Source organism: Amphiura filiformis, chromosome 10 (genome assembly GCF_039555335.1).
Source record: "Amphiura filiformis chromosome 10, Afil_fr2py, whole genome shotgun sequence".
Lineage (NCBI taxonomy): Eukaryota > Metazoa > Echinodermata > Ophiuroidea > Amphilepidida > Amphiuridae > Amphiura > Amphiura filiformis.
In genome coordinates, this window is record NC_092637.1 from 11,020,042 (window position 1) to 11,041,907 (window position 21,866).

A 21,866-nucleotide genomic window follows, 5' to 3' on the forward strand; every position below is an offset into this window, starting at 1 on the left:
AAGAACCACCCTACTGTACAAGAACAATGGTCACTGTTGACTTGATGATAATATGATTACTCATGATTTATTGAGGGCTTTTAAACTTTAGAACCAATGACAGTGTTATCAATTGTGTACTATTAGTTGGTCATTTAAACTTTTGACTGATAGCAAGTTGAACTTTTGTCACATGAGATAGGGATGTCATGTATTCAGATCATGTGTAAATCATAGTTCATACCATTGAATCATTGATCATGTTGATAGCGTAATTTTAGTTATAGCTGCTGGGTATCAACATAAGTTAATATTACATTGAATCTGGACCAGTGGCGTAACCAGGGGGGCTGGGAGGCAAACTCCCCTCCCCCTGGACACAAAAAACTGGGAAGAAGAGCAAAAAATAAGGAAAAATAGGCTCGCACATAAATACTGCAACTTTTGAACAGAAATTATCACCATCCCCCCCAAGGCCAGGTCTGGTTACACCACTGATCTGGACAGCTTGTGTGAACATTAAAAAGAAAAAGTTATTTTGGAATGTTTCCCAATTCCCAAAAGTACAGTACATAGGTTGACCATTTTGGAACCTTCATGTACTAGCCCTCCATAGGTCCTTGTGGATCATACTGCCCCAAATTTATAGAATTTAAAATGCAATCCAGGGTTGTATGTTTATTATATTTTATGGGGAAACCCTTTTCTTCTCATGTTCAGTTTACAGGTGCATGTAGGTTGTAGGTGGCATATTTGTAGCAGTGAGCATGCACTGGCAGCCTTTGGAATTGCAATACTCAATGTATTATGATAGTGTTTGTTGATATTGTGGCAGGTATTGCCACACACTATAAAAATGTGAAATCTTTCACCTTAGTGGACCCTGTAATGATTAGAGTGTCTATTAATTACATTTTACCTGTTGGATTACACAGGATATTATGACGCGTTTACATATGTATGTATACATGTATACGACAACAGGTAGGCCTAGTGCCAAAAATCAATCTGACATTTGACAATCACACCCACATCCTTAATCAGAGAAAATATTAGGGGAAAAGGAATTGAGTTTTAAGTTACCATGGCAGCAGGAAATGTGTAACTAGTGTATGAGGTGAGTGTGTGGTGTACTCATGAATTGCGCATGAAGAACTGGCTTGTCAAATTTGTCAATAATGATCGTACATGTATGAACTGTGGATGCATGTGACTGTCAATGCTATGTTATAAATGCTTGCCAGGAGAATAGTGTGGACTGTGTACAGGTGGACATGAAAAATGTAAGTGGGTTTAAATGTGTTTGTTTGTTTGTTTTCTCTGCAACCTTTTCAAAGAGTTTCATTTGGTAAATAACTTGTGATGCAGTACATCAAAATGGAGGACTTTGCAGGTGGAGTCAATTTTAAAGCACTTTACCCCAAAGTTCCCCCTTTTGATGTGCTATCACATTTTAAATAATGTTTTGTTTCATACTGCTTATGCTGGATTCTGTAGAATAAGTTTTCCGTGATATGGAAAACGGACGGATTTCATGGAATTGGGAGGTAGGAAATGGAAAACAGGATTTCATGTAGTTGGAAAAATAAAATTGAAATAATTCTGTCATGAATAAAATACAAACAAATGTGTCTATTGTACGTTGTTTTCAATATAAACTTGAAAAAGGTGTATTCATCAATACCCCTATACCAAGCTCCACATAGCTGCCCAAGCACATCCAACATTGCATAATTTCACACACAGTTTGTAATAGCTTTGTTTACTTCTTGCAAAACAGACAAAACACAGAAAGTCCAAAGGGAAAAACAAAATTTATAAACCATGGAAAGTGACATATTTTATAAAACTTTACTTTTAGAAGTGAGCGGAGTCTTTCAAATTGTATCAAATGATTTATTTGATTTGAAGTCTTGTCTTTTAAAGAAGCATCATGGCAACTGCAAGAATAAAATTTATGCAGATGTGCATAATAAAGCCGGCAACCCGGTCCTCAAGGGTCTGGTGGCCGACGTACAGGTACTCGAAAGTAGCAGCACTGCTACTCTCACAAGAATCCTGTTGTGTATGCATGATTCATCCAGTGAAATGCGCACTGACGTCAGTGATTCAACAAGAGTAAAAATAAGAAGTAATTCCAGTTGACTTTTTTTTCATTCTAACGTTTTGTTTGCATCTTTTTTTCTCTTTCTCAGAAAATGACAGACTTACCGGTAATATGATAGTGGTGTAGTTGATCAACCCTATAGATGTTTTAAATGAAGTTAAACACAATGGAAAAAATAGAGGAGGTCGCTCAACAGAAACCAGCTTTCCATGATAACTCTACACCCACAACAAATGGCGGTGGCATGAACGGGCTACATGTAGGGGAGGAAGAAGATGAAACGGGAGAGGGCAAAAGTCATCATCACCCTTGTCGGTCAAAGGTCATGGTGAACGGACATAAGGAAGATAACGTGGAGGGTAGACTCCAGCAACTTACAATGCAATGTAAAGACAGTAATGACCATTCAGTGCAATGCTCATCAAGTAGGTCTCAGACGGGGACGGACGCGGAAGCAATACCCCCGCTGGTGAACGGTGACCTGTGCCTCAACTTGCCAGTGACTACTCTTATAGCTGAAGAGGATGATGAACAAAGAACTAGTGATAAAGTAGCGGAGGTGTTACAACCCCGCCGTGGTAGTAAGGCGATTTTCAAAGACAAGTTGCCACCGCCTAAAGAGTCTTTATTGTTGAGATTATTTGAATCAAAACTGTTGGATGCCTCTATTGCGATTACGCATCTGTATAAATCCAAGGAACCCGGTGTGCAAACCTATATTGGTAAGTTGTGTTCACTGAGGGAAGGAAGGGGCACTAATCTTTCATTTCGTTTAGGCGTGTTTATGCACCAAGTAAATAGAGAGCCTTAACTTATTGGAGTAGTGGACTGGGATTCTTGAGAACATATTTATAGAAACAGGTTACTTGATTTGAAAGCAATGAGATCAGACTTGCATGTAAAGAGGTCGGAATCCGTCATGTTTGCGAGTAGACCTGAGATGTCTGAGATTTGACGGCATGCCGACTTGCAGTCAGTCCGCAGTAACAATGTTCGCTAAACAATGTGCGCATCGGTATGATGCGGGATAATGTCAAACAACAACATCTCAGGTCTACTCACAAAGGCGTATGGGATTTACCAAAAAGATCATTTGAGTTATGAAATAATAATTTCTATGCTTTATCCACCGTTCATTTTGCAGGTAACAAGTTATTTGCATTAGACCACTCTGATTTTGACTTTTATCTGCCACAAGTGCTCTACATGTACATTCACATTCATGAACTCTCTGATGTTCTAAAGCCCTACATAATTCACAGGTAAGAATAAATTTGGTAAAAAACCCCACAGATTTAAAGCACAAATACATTAAGATTATAAAGTCGCTGTCCATTAGTAATTTCCTTGCCCAGGGGAATTTCTATCTAGCTCCTGAATGAAGTCCATGCGAATGAAAATTTACAGAGGGCTCAAATTTGTACCGTCACCCACCAGTGTGTAATGCCATCGATTTTCTGCTGAGCAGTGCAAATGCATGAGCAATCGGGACAAGTAATATGCAGAATGTTAACAGTTGAACTTACCCTATGTTGCAAAGTGTGCACCTTTCAAACAAATCAATTTGTTAAAATGCCCAAGTTACTTGATTATCGCCAGATGAGTTTGTGAGAATTTAGACCATTTAGCAGCATACAAGGATGCAGCTCTATACAGGTGTAGAACCCTAATCCACCTGCATGTAATAACCATCGCAGCCAGGACCAGATTCCTGAGTGTGGGTAGATTGTCCATTCGCAGTAAGTTCCTTGCCAAGGGGAATTTCAATCTACAGTAAAATAAAATATTTCTTGCCTAAACTGGAACACTATAAACGCTAGTGGCTCCGCGATAAACACACGCTAATATAGCGTGGTACAGAAGAAAGCATACGACGTACCTTAATTTGCATACACTTTTAGTACGCTATATGGACGCAACGTGCATGGTCCAGTTTGGCCAAGAAATAATGTACTTAATTTTACTGTAGCTCCTGATGGAAGTACATTCGAACGGAAATACAGAGGGCTCAAACTTTTCCTGTCACCCACCAAAGTCTAGTGCCTTATTGTTTTTCTGCTGAGCAGTGCAAATGCACGAGCAATCGGGACAAGTAATATGCAGAATGTTAACAGTTGAACTTACCCTATGTTGCAAAGTGTGCACCTTTCAAACAAATCAATTTGTTAAAATGCCCAAATTACTTGATTATCGCCAGATGAGTTTGAGAGAATCAATTTTGATTCACAACTTTTAGAGCACGGTTCCTGATTGATTTGAAGTTTTGGGTCTATTGGGCTATTCCATATACACCCTTCTACACAGAATGTATTAATTTCAAATGTTACCTGAATGGCTGACTCCATTTGAAGTTCATACCCTATGTGTGGGAGATTAAGGTCAGGTCTCCCATAGGATGTGTATGGATTTAGATTTTTTCACAGTTACTTGATGTGAATCAAATCAATCCCAGTTTTCAACTTCTGAATTTGGGAATTCTTTTAGAATAATTATGTTATACCACAGAGCCTTCTATCCAGGATCTATCACCCCACTATCAAGCTTCAAAATAACCAGGCACCCAGGAGCAATTAACCAAATGGTCATAACATTTTGGCTCCTGGTTCACACCAAAATCATATGAACCAGGCTCTACATTTTTTTTAAATAGAGCCTGGTAGTTAAGGGATCCAAAATGAGCGTTTATTGCGTTTCGACAGTATTTTTTGTGGAACATGAGAGCACCTCAGACCTATCGAATTGCATTCTGAATACGAAGCATGTCTTTCTGATATCAATTTTTTCAAAATCACAATATAATACAAATTTTATGACAAATTATAAAAATTTGATGTTTTTCACATTTTTGATATATATAACAGTCCTCGAAGTAAATTATATAAATCTAATGATATATTCTTAAAGTGTATGTAGCAGGGAGGAAAAGCAGGCGGTCAATTGAAAATTTTGACCTTTCATATTGAAGATATGGATTTTTTCCCAAAAGACCTGATTTTTGTTTGGTGTTTTGGGGAAAAAAATCCATATCTTCAATACGAAAGGTCAACATTTTGAATTGATCGTCGGCTTTTTATCCCACCTACATACACTTTAAGTATAAATCATCAGATTTATAAAGTTTACTTCAAGTACTGTTAAATATCAAAAATATAAATTTTAATGATTTGCCATAAAATGTGTATTAAATTGCGAATTTCAAAAATCAAAATTATTTGATATCAGAATGACATTCTTCGTATTCAGAATGCAATTCGATATGTCTGATGTGCTCTAATGTCCCAAAATAAATACTGTCCAAACGTTCATACCCCACCCTTAAAGCAGGTTTTGTATTTAATGTGTACACTTGAAATTTAAATGACTCTTAGCTCTTTAAAATTGGCTCCTGGTTCACACCAACTACATTATATGATAAAAATTAACCTGGATTTGACGTATATCCTCCCTGACAGATGTAAAGGTAGCATAGATTTCTCATTGGAAGTAGCCTGGTTACTGGATGCGTACACCAACGACTGCAGTCTACCGTCACGCAAACAATCCAGAGGTACCAAATTACGCAAGATGATTCTGTCAGAAGAGCTTCGTCCAGCCAAGTCAAAGAAAGAGGCAACAAGTCCAAACCCGCCGCTCAGTCCGGTGATGTCGCCAACGAAAAAGACTCACTCGAGGTCACGATCGGATGCAACTGGAGGTGAGTGGTTTTCTGTGACCCCAAACCCTAGTCATGATAGTACTAACCCTAGTCATGATATTACTAACCCTAGTCATGATATTACTAACCCTAGTCATGATAGTACTAATCCTAGTCATGATTGTACTAACCCTAGTCATGATAGTACTAACCCTAGTCATTCTATCCCTTACCATAGTCATGATAGTACTAACCCTATTCCATACTCTCCCAGTCTCCTAAAGCACTATATAGGCAGGCATATCTTTAGGTATGCATGGAGAATAACTGGTTGCTTACATAAAGATTATGCTGACTATTGTGGTCACCTCATTAGAAGAGATTTTTTGGTTTTTTAGTCCCCCGCCAAGAATTGGTGGAGGGTAAAGAAATGCTAGGCGTTGTGTGTGTGCATCCATCGGTGCGTCAATTACCTTTTCAAGAGTAGGGGTATCGTACCCGTTAGGTGATCTGGCATGAGAGCCTTAATTTCCATCACCACGACAGGTGGGGCATTTAGTGGTTTGCAAACTGCCTTGGTTTAAAAAGAAATAAAATAAAATGTTACTAAACATAATTAATTGTTTGCTTAGAGCTCCTGTGTACATAGTTGAAAAGGCACATGTAATTATTTTTCAGAAGAAAATTGACTTTATAGGGGAAACACTTCACTACTAGCATGATAGCTTTCACAAATCGCATTGAGTTGGTATCAGTGTCAAAATACTAACAACTGGAATTAAATTCTCAAAAATAGAAATATAAGCCCGCATGCAGCATTAAATTTTTAGGATCAAGTGAGACAATTTAATTTTGTTTGGTCTAATGAATATTCACAAAGGTAAAAAAAAGTAAGAATGTTTGATTCATTCATGAGCTCTACCCCAAATAAACTAACACACTAAACCAACTTTGTTTTTTTACTCACTCACTTAACACTCACTCGCTCACTGATCACTTGGACGCACATACTTATTCACTCCTGACTCGTGTTACTCACTCCTGACTTTGTGTTACTCACTCCCAACTCGTGTTACTCACTCCTGACTCGTGTTACTCACTCCTGACTCGTGTTACTCACTCCTGACTCGTGTTACTCACTCCTGACTCGTGTTACTCACTCCCAACTCGTGTTACTCACTCCCAACTTGTGGTACTCATTCCTGGTGCTTCACATCCTTCACAAACTCAGACCTTCCAATTATTTTCACATGTTATCATACAGCTCTGGCTCAGAATATTGCACAGGAAACCAGCTTAAGGCGAGTCAACAGCCACGCGGTGGACCTTTCCATGGGTGACCTGACTTCAGGGAGGGCGTTCTCTAACGGGTGTACATGCTTTGATACAACTGCCAATAAACTTAACCAGATGACAGGGAGGATGCATAGGACAACAGAGTGTACCTGCTCGGTATGTGTGCTAAAATTGTAGCTTTACCTTGATGTAAACAACTTGAAATCTTATAAAAGTTGTACCTGCTCGGTATGTGTGCTAAAATTGTAGCGTTACCTTGATATAAACAACTTGAAATCTTATTAAGTTTGTGTGTCTTGTCAAAAATACAAGCAATTTGATTGGTTTTCACCTAAGATACATTATGACACGAAAGTGGATTCATCACCAATTATCAAAAGTTGGGTCTTGGACAAAGGTGTAGGAAAAGTTGTTAAATAATATTGTGTATGTTGTTACTATATTTAATCACAGGCCCCGAGATTATCGCCAGAGCTGGAATTCTTAGATGCATTGATGGCCATCGGGAAAAGATTACAGGGTCTTCCTACAAGAGAAATGAGAAGTAAATGGTTTTCTTGTTTGTTAACTTGGCCTGATTTTACAAAATACATGCAATTGTCCTAACCCAACAAAAAGTCCTCTGAACCTTCTGTGGATTTGGAGACATTATACAGATTTGTACAATCTGAATTTGTTTGAAATATGTACGATATCTTCTTTATCGTATGATTGAGTTATTTGAAATCTGTTTGAAATCAAGCCTGAAACAATTACCCTATTGCAGTGTGGTCTTGGGGGGGAGGGGGTGATGTTAAACCACCCAAATGAGTTGGTTTGTCAACTCAACCGCCCTCGTGAAAATTTCAACACCTTGAAAAAAACATTTCAGGTCTATCCACAAAGGCTTATGGAATTTACCGATTGATAAGGTAAATAGGCAAAGAGCAAAAAGGTGATCCTCATTTAGTTGTGGCCCTTTGAACATGTTTAAAAACAGAGGCCAAAGAAACAGGCTTTCAACAACAATCAAAGTCACATCGCATGGCTAGGTTTTTCCCGCACAATTATCAAGGTGCATGTCAGTGATTACAAAAGGGCTTTGTCAGTGCCTGCAATAATGTTCTTTCTTTCTTTCATCTCTGATATTAGCATCAAGATTATTTGCAGAGCTGCAAATGATGAACATGAATTTACCAGCCAGGATATGGTTGCCTACTAATTCAGAGGAGGAATATCACATTGTCAGAATCCCTCATGTCGCTTCTGTTGTACTCAACTCAAAAGATAAGGTGAGTAGTGATATTCTGGTTGGGATGGGTGTAATTCACCAGCCAGGATATGGTTGCCTACTAACTCAGAGGAGGAATATCACATTGTCAGAATCCCTCATGTTGCTTCTGTTGTACTCAACTCAAAAGATAAGGTGAGTATTTATGTTCTGGTTGGGATGGGTGTAATTTACCAGCCAGGATATGGTTGCCTACTAACTCAGAGGAGGAATATCACATTGTAAGAATCCCTCATGTTGCTTCTGTTGTACTCAACTCAAAAGATAAGGTGAGTAGTGATATTCTGGTTGGGATGGGTGTAATTCACCAGCCAGGATATGGTTGCCTACTAACTCAGAGGAGGAATATCACATTGTCAGAATCCCTCATGTTGCTTCTGTTGTACTCAACTCAAAAGATAAGGTGAGTATTTATGTTCTGGTTGGGATGGGTGTAATTTACCAGCCAGGATATGGTTGCCTACTAACTCAGAGGAGGAATATCACATTGTAAGAATCCCTCATGTTGCTTCTGTCGTACTCAACTCAAAAGATAAGGTGAGTAGTGATATTCTGGTTGGGAATTAGGGCTCAACAGATATGGCATTTGTCTACATATCCGATATTGATTTTATAATATTGGCCGATATCCATCACCAGTGGACAGTGGGCCATTATGTTTCAGATCATGATCCAGATTTGTATGGTCAGTTAATGATATCACAGTTTGCTTGCTGTAAAGTCATTGGGTGGGCGCTTATAGGGTCATGGACAGTTAATGGAATAAATACTGTAATTTATAACCCTGGAGTCCTTAGTAATAATTGCAACTTGGCTCAAAATTATATTCAGTCTGTACTTGCATATGATTGTGGATACACATTTTATATGTATCATCAGGGATCATATTTACAATGAGAGCATATCTCAATAGAAATAATTTCCAGTCCACATGATGCTTTTAGCAGGACAAAGGTCAGCATACGATTTACCTGGTGTAGCACAGCAAAATGCTCCCCATTTTGGACAACTTGCTACATAAATTTCAGCTTGTATAGCAATTTTTACAATGTAAACATATGCTAATATCATAAGAACATCACCTAAATTATGATTTCCCTAAAAATTGCTATGCAAATTTTTCAAAGTAAATCGAACCCTGATAAAGGTTCACTAGAAAAATTGTTGATGCTCAATGGAAGTAAGCCGTTGGGTGCTTATGAAATATGTGACCATCCACCACAACTGAGCCTGGATGTCTCCAGTGCCACTATTGAGTGCTTATGAAATATTGTTATCACATGTGCCATCTGTTCTACCATAAAAATGTTTTTTTTTGTACTCATGAATTCCCTCATACTTGTCTCCCCTACCAGGCGCCATACTTGATTTATGTAGAAGCCTTGCTCTGCGACAACAAACACACCTCCCCATTACCAAGCAAGATCTTAGAGAACACACTTCGCTACACTAAATCAGAAGAGAATCTCCAGGATTACTTCCGTCACGAGGCTAACAACACAGCGCACACGCCACCAGGAGGGTTTTCTGTTTACCATCAGAATGATTCAGATCATGATTGCTGGTCACAGGAGGATGATGACATCTTGCAAGTAAGTTAACCTCTGATTGGCTCAATATATGATGTAGCCCTCTTTGAAACCAATCAATATAGATCTTAGAGGCTGGTTGGTATGCCCCTTCAGCCCTACTGGCCTTTCTTACCATATCTCTGATTGGCTCAATACAAGATATAGCCCTCATTGTAACCAATCAAAATAATTCTTATGATTGGCTCACCAATGCTTTGCATGCTAGCCATAGGCTACAACATTAAAAGGTCAAAGTTTTAAGATATTTTCTCAAAATATCAAGAGCTATCTTCAGAACCACTGAAAAAATACTAGGCTTGTTTGTACTCATTTTGGTGCATTTTTAATGCTGCTTCCAAATATGGTCATGACAATTTACTGTATTCTGCCATTTTTGAATTAAAAAACAAAACAAATTGCAACTTGTCGTGTGCAGTTGACACCTACATAGAGAGTGTTAACCTTCATAGTCTGCCGAAATCCACTACAAATATTGCACCTGACTTTCATGACATGATAGTTGATACTAAAATGACATTCTTGTATTCTTCTAATATGAAGAGGGCACACCTCTAACTTAATACCCCATTAAACTAACCTGTAAAGAGGCTATCTTCAGGCCTAATTTTGAGCCTGATGTGCAGTACTTTAGATAAGAAGCTTGGTATCTATGTACAACTTTAATATTTGCTGCAATATCTGGAATTGACCCACTTTTTTAGCTATTTTGCATCAAAGAAGAAAGGTTAAAATTGAACCTTTACTTTGAAAATTACTACATTTATATTTATGCATTGTTTATTTATTGTCTGCTTTGTATTTTGCACAGTGCACTGTTTTTTTTAAGTGTGCTATATAAATCTTCATTAGTAGTACTAGTAGTTGTATTATTATATAGTTGCAAACTGTTTTTCTCTCCTCTTACAGCAATATACTATGATGAACCAGAAGTGCAATTCCAGTGACACCATATCACAAATGTCTCATGATAGCATCACTAGCACAGATAGTAAAGAACCTGTATATATCGCAGCAGGTGATATTAGGAGAAGACTCACAGAATACCTCACTACTCCTAATACATCATTTCAGGTGAGTGTTTGGTAGGGTTAGTGACACCATATCACAAATGTCTCATGACAGCATCACTAGCACAGACAGTAAAGAACCTGTATATATCGCAGCAGGTGATATCAGGAGAAGACTCACAGAATACCTCACTACTCCTAATACATCATTTCAGGTGAGTGTTTGGTAGGGTTAGTGACACCATGTCACAAATGTCTCATGATAGCATCACTAGCACAGACAGTAAAGAACCTGTATATATCGCAGCAGGTGATATTAGGAGAAGACTCACAGAATACCTCACTACTCCTAACACATCAGTTCAGGTGAGTGTTTGGTAGGGTTAGTGACACCATGTCACAAATGTCTCATGATAGCATCACTAGCACAGACAGTAAAGAACCTGTATATATCGCAGCAGGGTGATATTAGGAGAAGACTCACAGAATACCTCACTACTCCTAATACATCATTTCAGGTGAGTGTTTGGTAGGGTTAGTGACACCATGTCACAAATGTCTCATGATAGCATCACTAGCACAGACAGTAAAGAACCTGTATATATCGCAGCAGGTGATATCAGGAGAAGACTCACAGAATACCTCACTACTCCTAATACATCATTTCAGGTGAGTGTTTGGTAGGGTTAGTGACACCATATCACAAATGTCTCATGATAGCATCACTAGTACAGACAGTAAAGAACCTGTATATATCGCAGCAGGTGATATTAGGAGAAGACTCACAGAATACCTCACTACTCCTAATACATCATTTCAGGTGAGTGTTTGGTAGGGTTAGTGACACCATATCACAAATGTCTCATGACAGCATCACTAGCACAGACAGTAAAGAACCTGTATATATCGCAGCAGGTGATATCAGGAGAAGACTCACAGAATACCTCACTACTCCTAATACATCATTTCAGGTGAGTGTTTGGTAGGGTTAGTGACACCATATCACAAATGTCTCATGACAGCATCACTAGCACAGACAGTAAAGAACCTGTATATATCGCAGCAGGTGATATCAGGAGAAGACTCACAGAATACCTCACTACTCCTAATACATCATTTCAGGTGAGTGTTTGATAGGGTTAGTGACACCATATCACAAATGTCTCATGACAGCATCACTAGCACAGACAGTAAAGAACCTGTATATATCGCAGCAGGTGATATCAGGAGAAGACTCACAGAATACCTCACTACTCCTAATACATCATTTCAGGTGAGTGTTTGGTAGGGTTAGTGACACCATATCACAAATGTCTCATGACAGCATCACTAGTACAGACAGTAAAGAACCTGTATATATCGCAGCAGGTGATATCAGGAGAAGACTCACAGAATACCTCACTACTCCTAATACATCATTTCAGGTGAGTGTTTGGTAGGGTTAGTGACACCATATCACAAATGTCTCATGACAGCATCACTAGCACAGACAGTAAAGAACCTGTATATATCGCAGCAGGTGATATCAGGAGAAGACTCACAGAATACCTCACTACTCCTAATACATCATTTCAGGTGAGTGTTTGGTAGGGTTAGTGACACCATATCACAAATGTCTCATGACAGCATCACTAGCACAGACAGTAAAGAACCTGTATATATCGCAGCAGGTGATATCAGGAGAAGACTCACAGAATACCTCACTACTCCTAATACATCATTTCAGGTGAGTGTTTGATAGGGTTAGTGACACCATATCACAAATGTCTCATGACAGCATCACTAGTACAGACAGTAAAGAACCTGTATATATCGCAGCAGGTGATATCAGGAGAAGACTCACAGAATACCTCACTACTCCTAATACATCATTTCAGGTGAGTGTTTGATAGGGTTAGTGACACCATGTCACAAATGTCTCATGACAGCATCACTAGCACAGACAGTAAAGAACCTGTATATATCGCAGCAGGTGATATCAGGAGAAGACTCACAGAATACCTCACTACTCCTAATACATCATTTCAGGTGAGTGTTTGGTAGGGTTAGTGACACCATATCACAAATGTCTCATGACAGCATCACTAGTACAGACAGTAAAGAACCTGTATATATCGCAGCAGGTGATATCAGGAGAAGACTCACAGAATACCTCACTACTCCTAATACATCATTTCAGGTGAGTGTTTGGTAGGGTTAGTGACACCATATCACAAATGTCTCATGACAGCATCACTAGCACAGACAGTAAAGAACCTGTATATATCGCAGCAGGTGATATCAGGAGAAGACTCACAGAATACCTCACTACTCCTAATACATCATTTCAGGTGAGTGTTTGGTAGGGTTAGTGACACCATATCACAAATGTCTCATGACAGCATCACTAGCACAGACAGTAAAGAACCTGTATATATCGCAGCAGGTGATATCAGGAGAAGACTCACAGAATACCTCACTACTCCTAATACATCATTTCAGGTAATGTAGTAGGGTGCTGTGTAGTAGGGTGCGAGAAGTTGTGGGTTTGAGCCCTGGTGGTGGTTTATTACGCTCTTGTGGAAAAGTAGTGTTGGCTTGAAATTCCCCAACAAGGAACTGACTACTACTTGTCTCATTGTAACCCGTGCAAAACACGGGGAGCTGATCCTGGCTGCTGAGGTCAATTGTGGAATGTCTAGGGTGTGCGCTGCTAAAGTCAAAATTTGCTAGTTAGTAAGTTGTTAACATTTTCTTTGTATTTCTTGAATTGTTTTTAGAGAGATCCCGAGGATCCATCAGCGGCTGCCCTCAAGGAACCATGGGAAGAGAAGGTGAAACGCATACAAGAGAGCTCCCCCTATGGTCACCTACCTAACTGGCGATTGAGGTCTGTGATCGTCAAGTGTGGTGATGACCTAAGGCAGGAGTTACTGGCGTATCAACTCCTAAAGCAACTCCAGGTAAGCCATTAATAGCTGCCTGATGTTATATTGATTGGTTTAGATGTGTACAATATCGTATGGTTTTAGGTGTGTATAGTATTCAATTGTAGAAATCGTCAAATGTTTATATGGCAGTTAATAGCTGCCTTGTATGCATTGACAATGCTCGCATACATGAGGGATGATATCGTTTGCAAAATATATCATAACAGGCACGGATAGGCAAAGCATTTCTATCTCTCACACTTCATGGAACAATTGGCCCTCATTAACAAATGATGCTGGACTTTGCTACTCGTTGCACCGTCTGTTTATATTACTAACCTTTGACTTGCACATTAAAACAGGTCTTTTGAACATTAAAACAGGTCTTTAAATCTATCAATATAAACATTTGTAAATAACAATTATCAATGATTTCTGATGATAATTTTCCTCCACAGAATATCTGGAAGCAAGAGCGAGTTCCACTCTTTGTGCGTCCGTACAGGATAGTAGTGACGTCCAATAACAGCGGTCTGATTGACCCCATCATCAACGCTGTCTCCTTGCATCAGATCAAGAAGAATAGTAAGGTGTCGCTACTCAATTATTTTTTCAAAGAGTTTGGTGGTCCCCACACGGAAGGGTTCCTGACAGCGCAGAAGAATTTTGTTCAGAGTTGTGCCGCTTACTGCCTGGTGTCTTATTTAATACAAGTCAAAGACAGGTGAGTCTGTAGTTATTATTATTTTTATTATTAAAGCACATTTCTATAGCGCTCTAAAAATAACACAGCGCTTTTGCTTCCAAACAAACATGACAAAATACATATGGAAACAACAACAATAAATTACACATTAGGAAAAAGGTATGTCTTCAGAAGCCGCTTAAAAGCAGCAACAGACTGCTTCTCTAACAGTAACAGGCAGCTTGTTACAGAGCTGGGGCCCGAAAACGGTGAAACATCAGACTCAGTACACCGGTCGATCTTACCGTTTCCGATGTTGATTAAGATACTTCTTGCATCGATCCCGAGATGCGGAAAAAACCAATAGTCATTTTGTCCCACATAAATGAATAAATAACAAAACCCCCGATCCCCGAGTGGACTCACCCATTCGGTGACGTCACCTACGATAATCACCCCTTATCCTCCTTGGTTTCTAGATGAGATAGACGTGTGGATTTTTCTTTACCAACGCTAAGTATCATTACGAACCAAAGGACGAGATATACAGTTTGTTTGTTACACTGAGGTAAAAACCAGCCAGTATAGTCGCTAGGGAGATAGTTTTGACGACATTTTTCGGCTAGAAAAGTGACAAAAACGATCCAAAAACTTAGCTTGTATGTGTGTTTCCGTTCATATACGGGACACACGTTTTCAAAATAGCCGCCTTTAGGGCGCCATTTTATTTTTTTGTTCTCACGTAAAACAACTATAACAGACTAGTAAGTTACAATAGATGTTTGTACAGTACTGTGTATACATGTATGGTGAGTGATTATCGCTATGTTTATGGTGTGCTCTATCGTTATATCTTTCAGTACGCGTCTGATGACGCCTTGAGTTACTGCTAAGAGTTCGGTGGGTTTCGAAGGACCAGCCTGACAAATCTTCCCCAAAAGGTTTTCAGTTTTCATCCCTTTGTATATATATTTTATATCATACCACTACATCAGCGTCAGCCACTGTGCGTGTGGGTCTGTTTATTGGGCTTGAGCTTGTGTTCGGGGGTAGTGCTGTACGCTCCCGATTACTACAATGTCTAGGCCTTGTCAATCATGCCCTTCCCTTGTACCAGAGTGGGACCCGCATCCACTCTGCTACTCCCACAGGGATTGCTCTAAATCAAATAAGTGTGCTTCCTTTTGCATAGGCTTATCGGACATCCACTTGAGGATTTAGAAAGTAGCGCTGTTTAGGTCTTCGACACAGACAGAAGACGAAGACTAAGAAACAGAGGCCTACAGGTAAGATTGATATGGTAGGTACTAGCGAGGCAGGCAAGGGCCACGCTAAGGTAACCTCTGGGGCTCCGGTCCCGGGCAAGCAGGCGGACCCTCCGGGACTGCTAGCGAGCCCGAAGGCCTAGCAGCCAGCGAAAGCACTGACTTTACGTCTAAGCTAGTAGCAGGCAGCAGGGCGGTACTTGCCCTAACAGGCGAGTACCAGTCTACCAGTGAGATCTCTAGCGAGCTTCTTGCAGGTGGACACCCGTCTATTGCTGGCGAACGAGCGGGTCTAGCACCCATGAAGTAGCCGGCGACGGACAGTATGCCAAGGGTACCCGGGCTTGCCTGGGTTGAATCTAGCATACAGCGTGCAGCGGACTTGCCTCGGCGGTCTGTAGCGCGCAGCGTGCCAGTGGAACCCGGCTTGCCTGGGTTGATCCACGACACGCAGCACGCCTTTCGTTCCCGCAAGGGTCGAATGAAAACGTGCATGGGTTTAGCAGAGACGATACCGGGGCTAACGCTTCAGGCGTAGCCTTCGCCGAACCAACTGGGGTCGTCCCCCGCCAGCGCCCCATGGTGGGACCGCCGAGTGATTCCCTGGGCCTTGGAATGGCTGCCGGCTGTCCTCCGGGACTGGCTAGCGGCTATACCGGGGTTGGGCTCGCAGTCTCTCACGGGACAGCGACCCAAGTGCAAACAGTGGCAGCTACCGAGACGAGCTACGGCTTGACTTCAGTGGTAGCCACTATGCACGCGCCCATAGCTGCCGTGAGTGGTCCGCCACACACAGCGACCTTGGGCGAGGCTCAAGAGGTTAGGGTAGGTAGTTTGAACAGCCTGGCTGATCAACAACCCACTTATGTCCTCGAGAGCCAGCAGAGCGTGGGTGATCCATTACAGTCAATGGGTCAATTACCCTCTTATGATCGATCACTATCTATTCAGCGGAGCATGGCTCCATTGATTGATACTGCCTATTCAGGTAGCGAGGTGACTGATCGAGGGTATACACGCTCAGCTACCCGTGATACTAGGCAAGCTCCTTTTAGCCAAGGGACAGCCAGTATGGCGGGGTACCCATACACACGGCTTGATCCTCTAGCGGGGAACGCTGTGAGGCATGGGTACAGTGGTACGCAGCCGGGAGCCCTACCGGGCACCTACGCTACAACCACGCAGGTACCGCAGTACTTGCGTCCTGGTTACCACAGTCTCTGTGGCAACAGGGGAGGCGGTACTGGTACTGCTGCTCCATGGGGTTTCCCTGGTGGCGGATCCTTTCAGGGTCAGCTACCAACAGGGTATGCCCGTGGTATCCGCCGCAGGGTGGTTTCTTCCACGGTCTTCCACCGTGGCAAGTGCCGCCTAGCGTTGGGCAAGCAGTACCACCAGTTGTTACCCAACCCGGCGGCGGTGGCTAACCCTGATACAGCTCAGGGGAGGCCGCACACTGCTATGGCTAGGGCGACAGCAGCGAGAGCGTGCAGATCCCGGGGTGCTATAGCCAGCACTCGGGGTCTAGCGGGACTACCCCCGCGTCTGCCGGTCCGTTCAGTTGGCTAGCCACACGGTGGCGACACCGCCCTGTCCACCTTCAGATGCCCGTCGTCAGACCTCTTCCTCATCAGAGAGTGAGTCAGAGTCTGAAGGCGAGGGAAAGGAGTCGGAAGATGAAACCAGTAGCGACTCACAGTCTGTTGAGACTGTGCAGCTAGCTTCAGGTATCCTTCCCCGCTTCCCGTGAGGAACTCGCTAGCAATGGTCTGCCTGCGGACACCGCTGAGGTGATGAGCCGTGTGGCCCAAGGTTTGGGCCTGGCTTTCTCTCAGGAGGAGTCCGTTCAGGAGGACCAGGGCATCTTTCAGTAGGATGCCCAGCTAAGCGGCGTCCACACAAGGGTCGCCTCGCACTTGCATTCCCGGGCGGACCTCAAGGGTAGGTTTCAGTAGGGCTGTCAGGCTCGCTGGAGCTTCGACGCCGCGTGGTTGCACGCTTCCACTGCGTGTTTCGCAGGAGGACGACGAAGCCTACCTCAGGGTCCCTGACATGGATCCAGACGTTGCCAAGCGCCTGCCGCTAGCGGCCAAGGCGCGCGGTCGTTCTCCCCCAGTGGGAGGAGGAGCTAAAGCTCATCGATAAGCGAAGCACGCCGCTTATCAGAGTCTCTAAGCCGCTACCACGCTTGCCGAGCACCTCGGTAGGAAGGTAGCGAGCGACCACGGGCAACGTCGGAACTCTTCCATGAGGTTAATCTGTTAGCGGTGCTAACAGCTAACCTCAACGAGAGTTCTATGGGCCTAGCCCATAGGATGTCATCTCGCCGCCGGAGAATGCCTGTCTGTCCCTCCAGTCAACTTACGGCTCCGACTTTGCTGATGCAATGAAGAAGTCAGACTCGGTGGGACAGGGGCTACTCTTTGGACAGGCCTTTGCGCTACGGTTGAGGACCGGGCAAAGAAGGCCACCAATGAGAGCACTCTGAAGAAGTCGGAGGCTGCCCTGACCAAGGGAAGGGCAGTAAGGCGAAGAAGAAGCACAAGAAGAAGAAGTCTTCTAAGCGTTCTTCAGCGCCAGCTCCGGCTTCAGCAGGACGCCAGCACCACAGACTACACCCGAGCCCGAGGCTACTCCAGCACCTCCCAAAAGACTGGGAAGCGCAAGAGTAGTGCTGGACCAGATGGCAAGCCCCCCTAAGAAGAGCCGTTCTTCTAAGGGTGGCAAACCAGATCGGTCCTGAGGGCACGGCGGTCGACAGTCCATGCCGGCAGGCCTTGGACTTCCACAGGGGATTCCCCTGTGGGCGGACCGCTGTGCATTACGCCCCAGAGATGGCATGCCAACTCACCGGGCGCCTGGGTATTGTCAGTGGTCAGTGGGGTTACAGGCTGGAATTTACCAGCCACCCCTCGTGCGCCTGCACAATTCAGAGGTCCACGGTAGTGCCGCCAGACGGCCCCCAGCGTCGGGCACTACTGTCAGAGGTCACTCAGCTTCTCACGAAGCAAGCGATTGTCCCGGTCTACCCCCTTTCACCAAGGGTTTTTGGAGCACGCTTTTTCTGGCTCCAAAGAAGACCGGCGCCTGGAGGCCCAGATTGAACCTCAAGCCCTTGAACGAGTTCATCAGGCCCAAGAGGTTCAGAATGGAGACTCTCGCTTCGGTGCTAGCCTGCCCCATCAAGGGTATGTGGGCGGCATCGCTAGATCTCTCGGACGCATATCTGCATGTTCCGATCGCACCTCAGGATCAGAGGTTTCTACGCTTCAAGGTACAGGGTCAAACTTACCAGTTTCGATGCCTGCCATTCGGCTTGTCCACCTCCCCCAGAGTGTTTACACTCCTGGTCAGGGCGGTGGCAGCGTACCCGAAGCGCAGGGGAGTCAACATGTGTTGCTACCTGGACGATTGGTTCATTTACGGACGCACCCCACTGGAGACACAGTGTCTCGTGGAGTTAGTAGTCCGTGCGGTGCGGACCTGGGATTTCTGATCAACGTCAAGAAATCCAATTTGGTCCCGACGCGAGACACCACTATTCTTAGGGGCCCAGATCAACCTCAAGGAGGGGATCGCGCCCTCACCCGAGAGGGTGACGAACATGGCGAGGTGTGCCCGACTCTTGGCCGAGTCAGAGGGAGCACCCGCTGTGGCATGGATGAAGGTTTTGGGCCTTATGGCCAGTATGGTAGACCTCACCGTACTGCCGCTTTCACATGAGGCCTATACAACTACACCTTCTAGCCTTTTACAGGCCCAGTCGTCACCCAATATCCCTCGCGGTTCCGATGTCGGAGATCGCGCGAGAGGAACTCTGGTGGTGGACCCATCAGCCCAATTTGACTCAAGGTGTCAGGTTCCTGCACCAGCGGTGCGTCCACGTGGTGACGACCGACGCCAAAAGCGGGGCTGGGGGCCACATCCACGGGACTCAGTCTCGGGCCTATGGTCGGCCACGGAGACGGAGTTCCATATCAACCTTCTCGAACTTTGGGCAGTGGAGAGAACTCTCCAGCATTTCGAGAAGGTGATCGTGAGATCTCATATCGTTGTCCAAGCGGACAACACAACCGTGGTGGCCTACCTCAACAGACAAGGGGCACAAGGTCACCACGGTTGTGCCTGCACGCCCTGCGCCTGATAGGGTGGTGCAAGGCCAGGCAGATTACGTTGAGAGCGATGCACATAGCGGAGTCACCAACATCCTCGCGGACGATCTGTCACGAGGAAAGGTGTCGGGACCTACAGAATGGGCCCTTGCTCCGCAGGTCGCCCAGAGCGATCTTCGGTGATGTACCACCCTCGATAGATTTGTTCGCATCTCATCGCAATCATCAGCTGCCGGTGTACTGCTCGAGGGTCGCAGACCCACAGGCATTCGCCGTGGGCGCTCTGTCCGTGAGACTGGGAGGAATGACTGCTTACGCTTTCCCCGATCTCGCTACTCGCAAGGGTGGTGACCAAGATCGGGAGGAGGATTGCAACGTCATTCTGATAGCACCGTTCTGGCGAAACACCTGTGGTTTCGACCGATGGTGGATCTACTAGCGGCACAGCCGCGAGTACTCCCCGAGTTACCAAATCTACTCCGGATGCCCGGGAGAGGTACCAAGTCTACCACTAGAGCACCTGCAGTTAGCTGCATGGCCCTTATCAGGGAACGTCTTGCGGCGGAGGGAGGCTTTTCATCAGAAGCTGCTTCTCTCATCGCCGGGGTAGACGAGTCTACCCTCCGTGCGTATAGTCAGCGTTTGGCTCCCTACTACGCATGGTGCGATGAGAGAAATACATCTCCCACTAGAGCCTCTGTGCCTCTAGTGGCAGATTTTCTGACAGAAAAGTTCAGGTCAGGACTTCAGCAGGCAACGATAGCCAACTATAAGTCAGCCATTCTCTCGATTCATCGAGGATTCAAGACGGGTCGACTATCAATTCAGATGGGTCCCTAAGTCTTCTTCTCGACGGTATGTTCAACGGCGCCGCCGGAAAGGAAGGTGGTCCCTCCATGGGACCTCAACACAGTCTTGGAGTATATTAAGGGTCCCCTTTTGAGCCCCTGTCAAAAGCGACCCTTAAATACGCCACTCTTAAGCGGCCTTTCTTCTGGCGTTGGCTTGGACGGCGCTGCTCAGAGTTGCACGCAGTCTCAAGTCAGCCTCCGTGATTACTAACAACGGGCGACGCTGTTTCTTCGCCTCGGATTTCCTTGCAAAAATGAGCGAAGTACATTCCGACACTCGCCCTCTTCCTCCCCAGTATTGGGCAGGGTTAAATCAATAGCCGAAGACAGGTTGTGGTGCCCGGTGAGGCGCTACAGCACTACCTTGGCCGAACACAAACCTTAAGAGGGCCTCATGACCGCTTATTTATCACTCACGCAGAACCGCACGGGCCAGCCGCTAAACAGACTCGGGCACGGTGGCTGGTCCAGGTGTTGGTGGACTCGGGCGGCAAAAGACGCCGCCCCAAGGCCCACTCAACCAGATCTATCTCATCTTCGTGGGCCTACCATAGGGGGTCCCCATAGAAGAGATTTGTCAGGCTGTGTCTTGGAAGAACCCGTCGTCCTTTTCCACGGTTTACTACAAAAACGTAAACCAACGACCAGGCGATAAGTTCTCCAGGGCCATTCTCATGGAGATAATATGGTGGTTGGGTATCAGGTGTTTTATGGACAATCAGAATTCCAACATGGTAAGAACCAGTGTTTCTATTCTTAACCACTGAACTTTCAGTTCAGGGGTTTTTAATCTGTTCACGTAGTCTTTCTGTTTCCGGCCGTGAGGGGGGGGGAAATAGTTTGACCTCGCGATTACCATGCTACCCACTCTCCCGATCCTTATCAGATGCTGGCCAATCTTGTACCTCCATCCGTCGGTTACTTGCTAGATCGATCTTTCAGATGTTGATGCAAGAAGTATCTTAATCAACATCGGAAGCGGTAAGATCGACCGGTGTACTGAGTCTAGTCCCAAACAAAAATGTTTGGTAGACTCATAACCGTGCGATCTTACCTTTCCGATGTTGATTATCCCGACTCCCGCCGCCCCTACAAGTTTGGCCGAGTAGGGGCTGCCCAAGTCGGATAAGGGGTGATTATCGTGTGTGACGTCACCGAA

At 44.2% G+C, this 21,866-nt stretch overlaps 1 protein-coding gene across 1 annotated transcript in view; it reads left to right on the forward strand.

Moving 5' to 3' along the window:
• Positions 1-21,866, forward strand: part of LOC140162489 (phosphatidylinositol 4-kinase beta-like) — a 36,766-nt gene that overhangs the window by 10,804 nt on the left and 4,096 nt on the right. Inside the window, exons 2-11 of the mRNA XM_072185730.1 lie at positions 2,175-2,808; positions 3,231-3,348; positions 5,539-5,780; positions 6,985-7,172; positions 7,470-7,560; positions 8,148-8,287; positions 9,642-9,878; positions 10,785-10,949; positions 13,645-13,827; positions 14,253-14,518. Of these exons, the coding sequence (XP_072041831.1) occupies positions 2,238-2,808; positions 3,231-3,348; positions 5,539-5,780; positions 6,985-7,172; positions 7,470-7,560; positions 8,148-8,287; positions 9,642-9,878; positions 10,785-10,949; positions 13,645-13,827; positions 14,253-14,518 (2,201 nt within the window). The 5' untranslated portion in view covers positions 2,175-2,237. The remainder of the gene's footprint in view (positions 1-2,174; positions 2,809-3,230; positions 3,349-5,538; positions 5,781-6,984; positions 7,173-7,469; positions 7,561-8,147; positions 8,288-9,641; positions 9,879-10,784; positions 10,950-13,644; positions 13,828-14,252; positions 14,519-21,866) is intronic.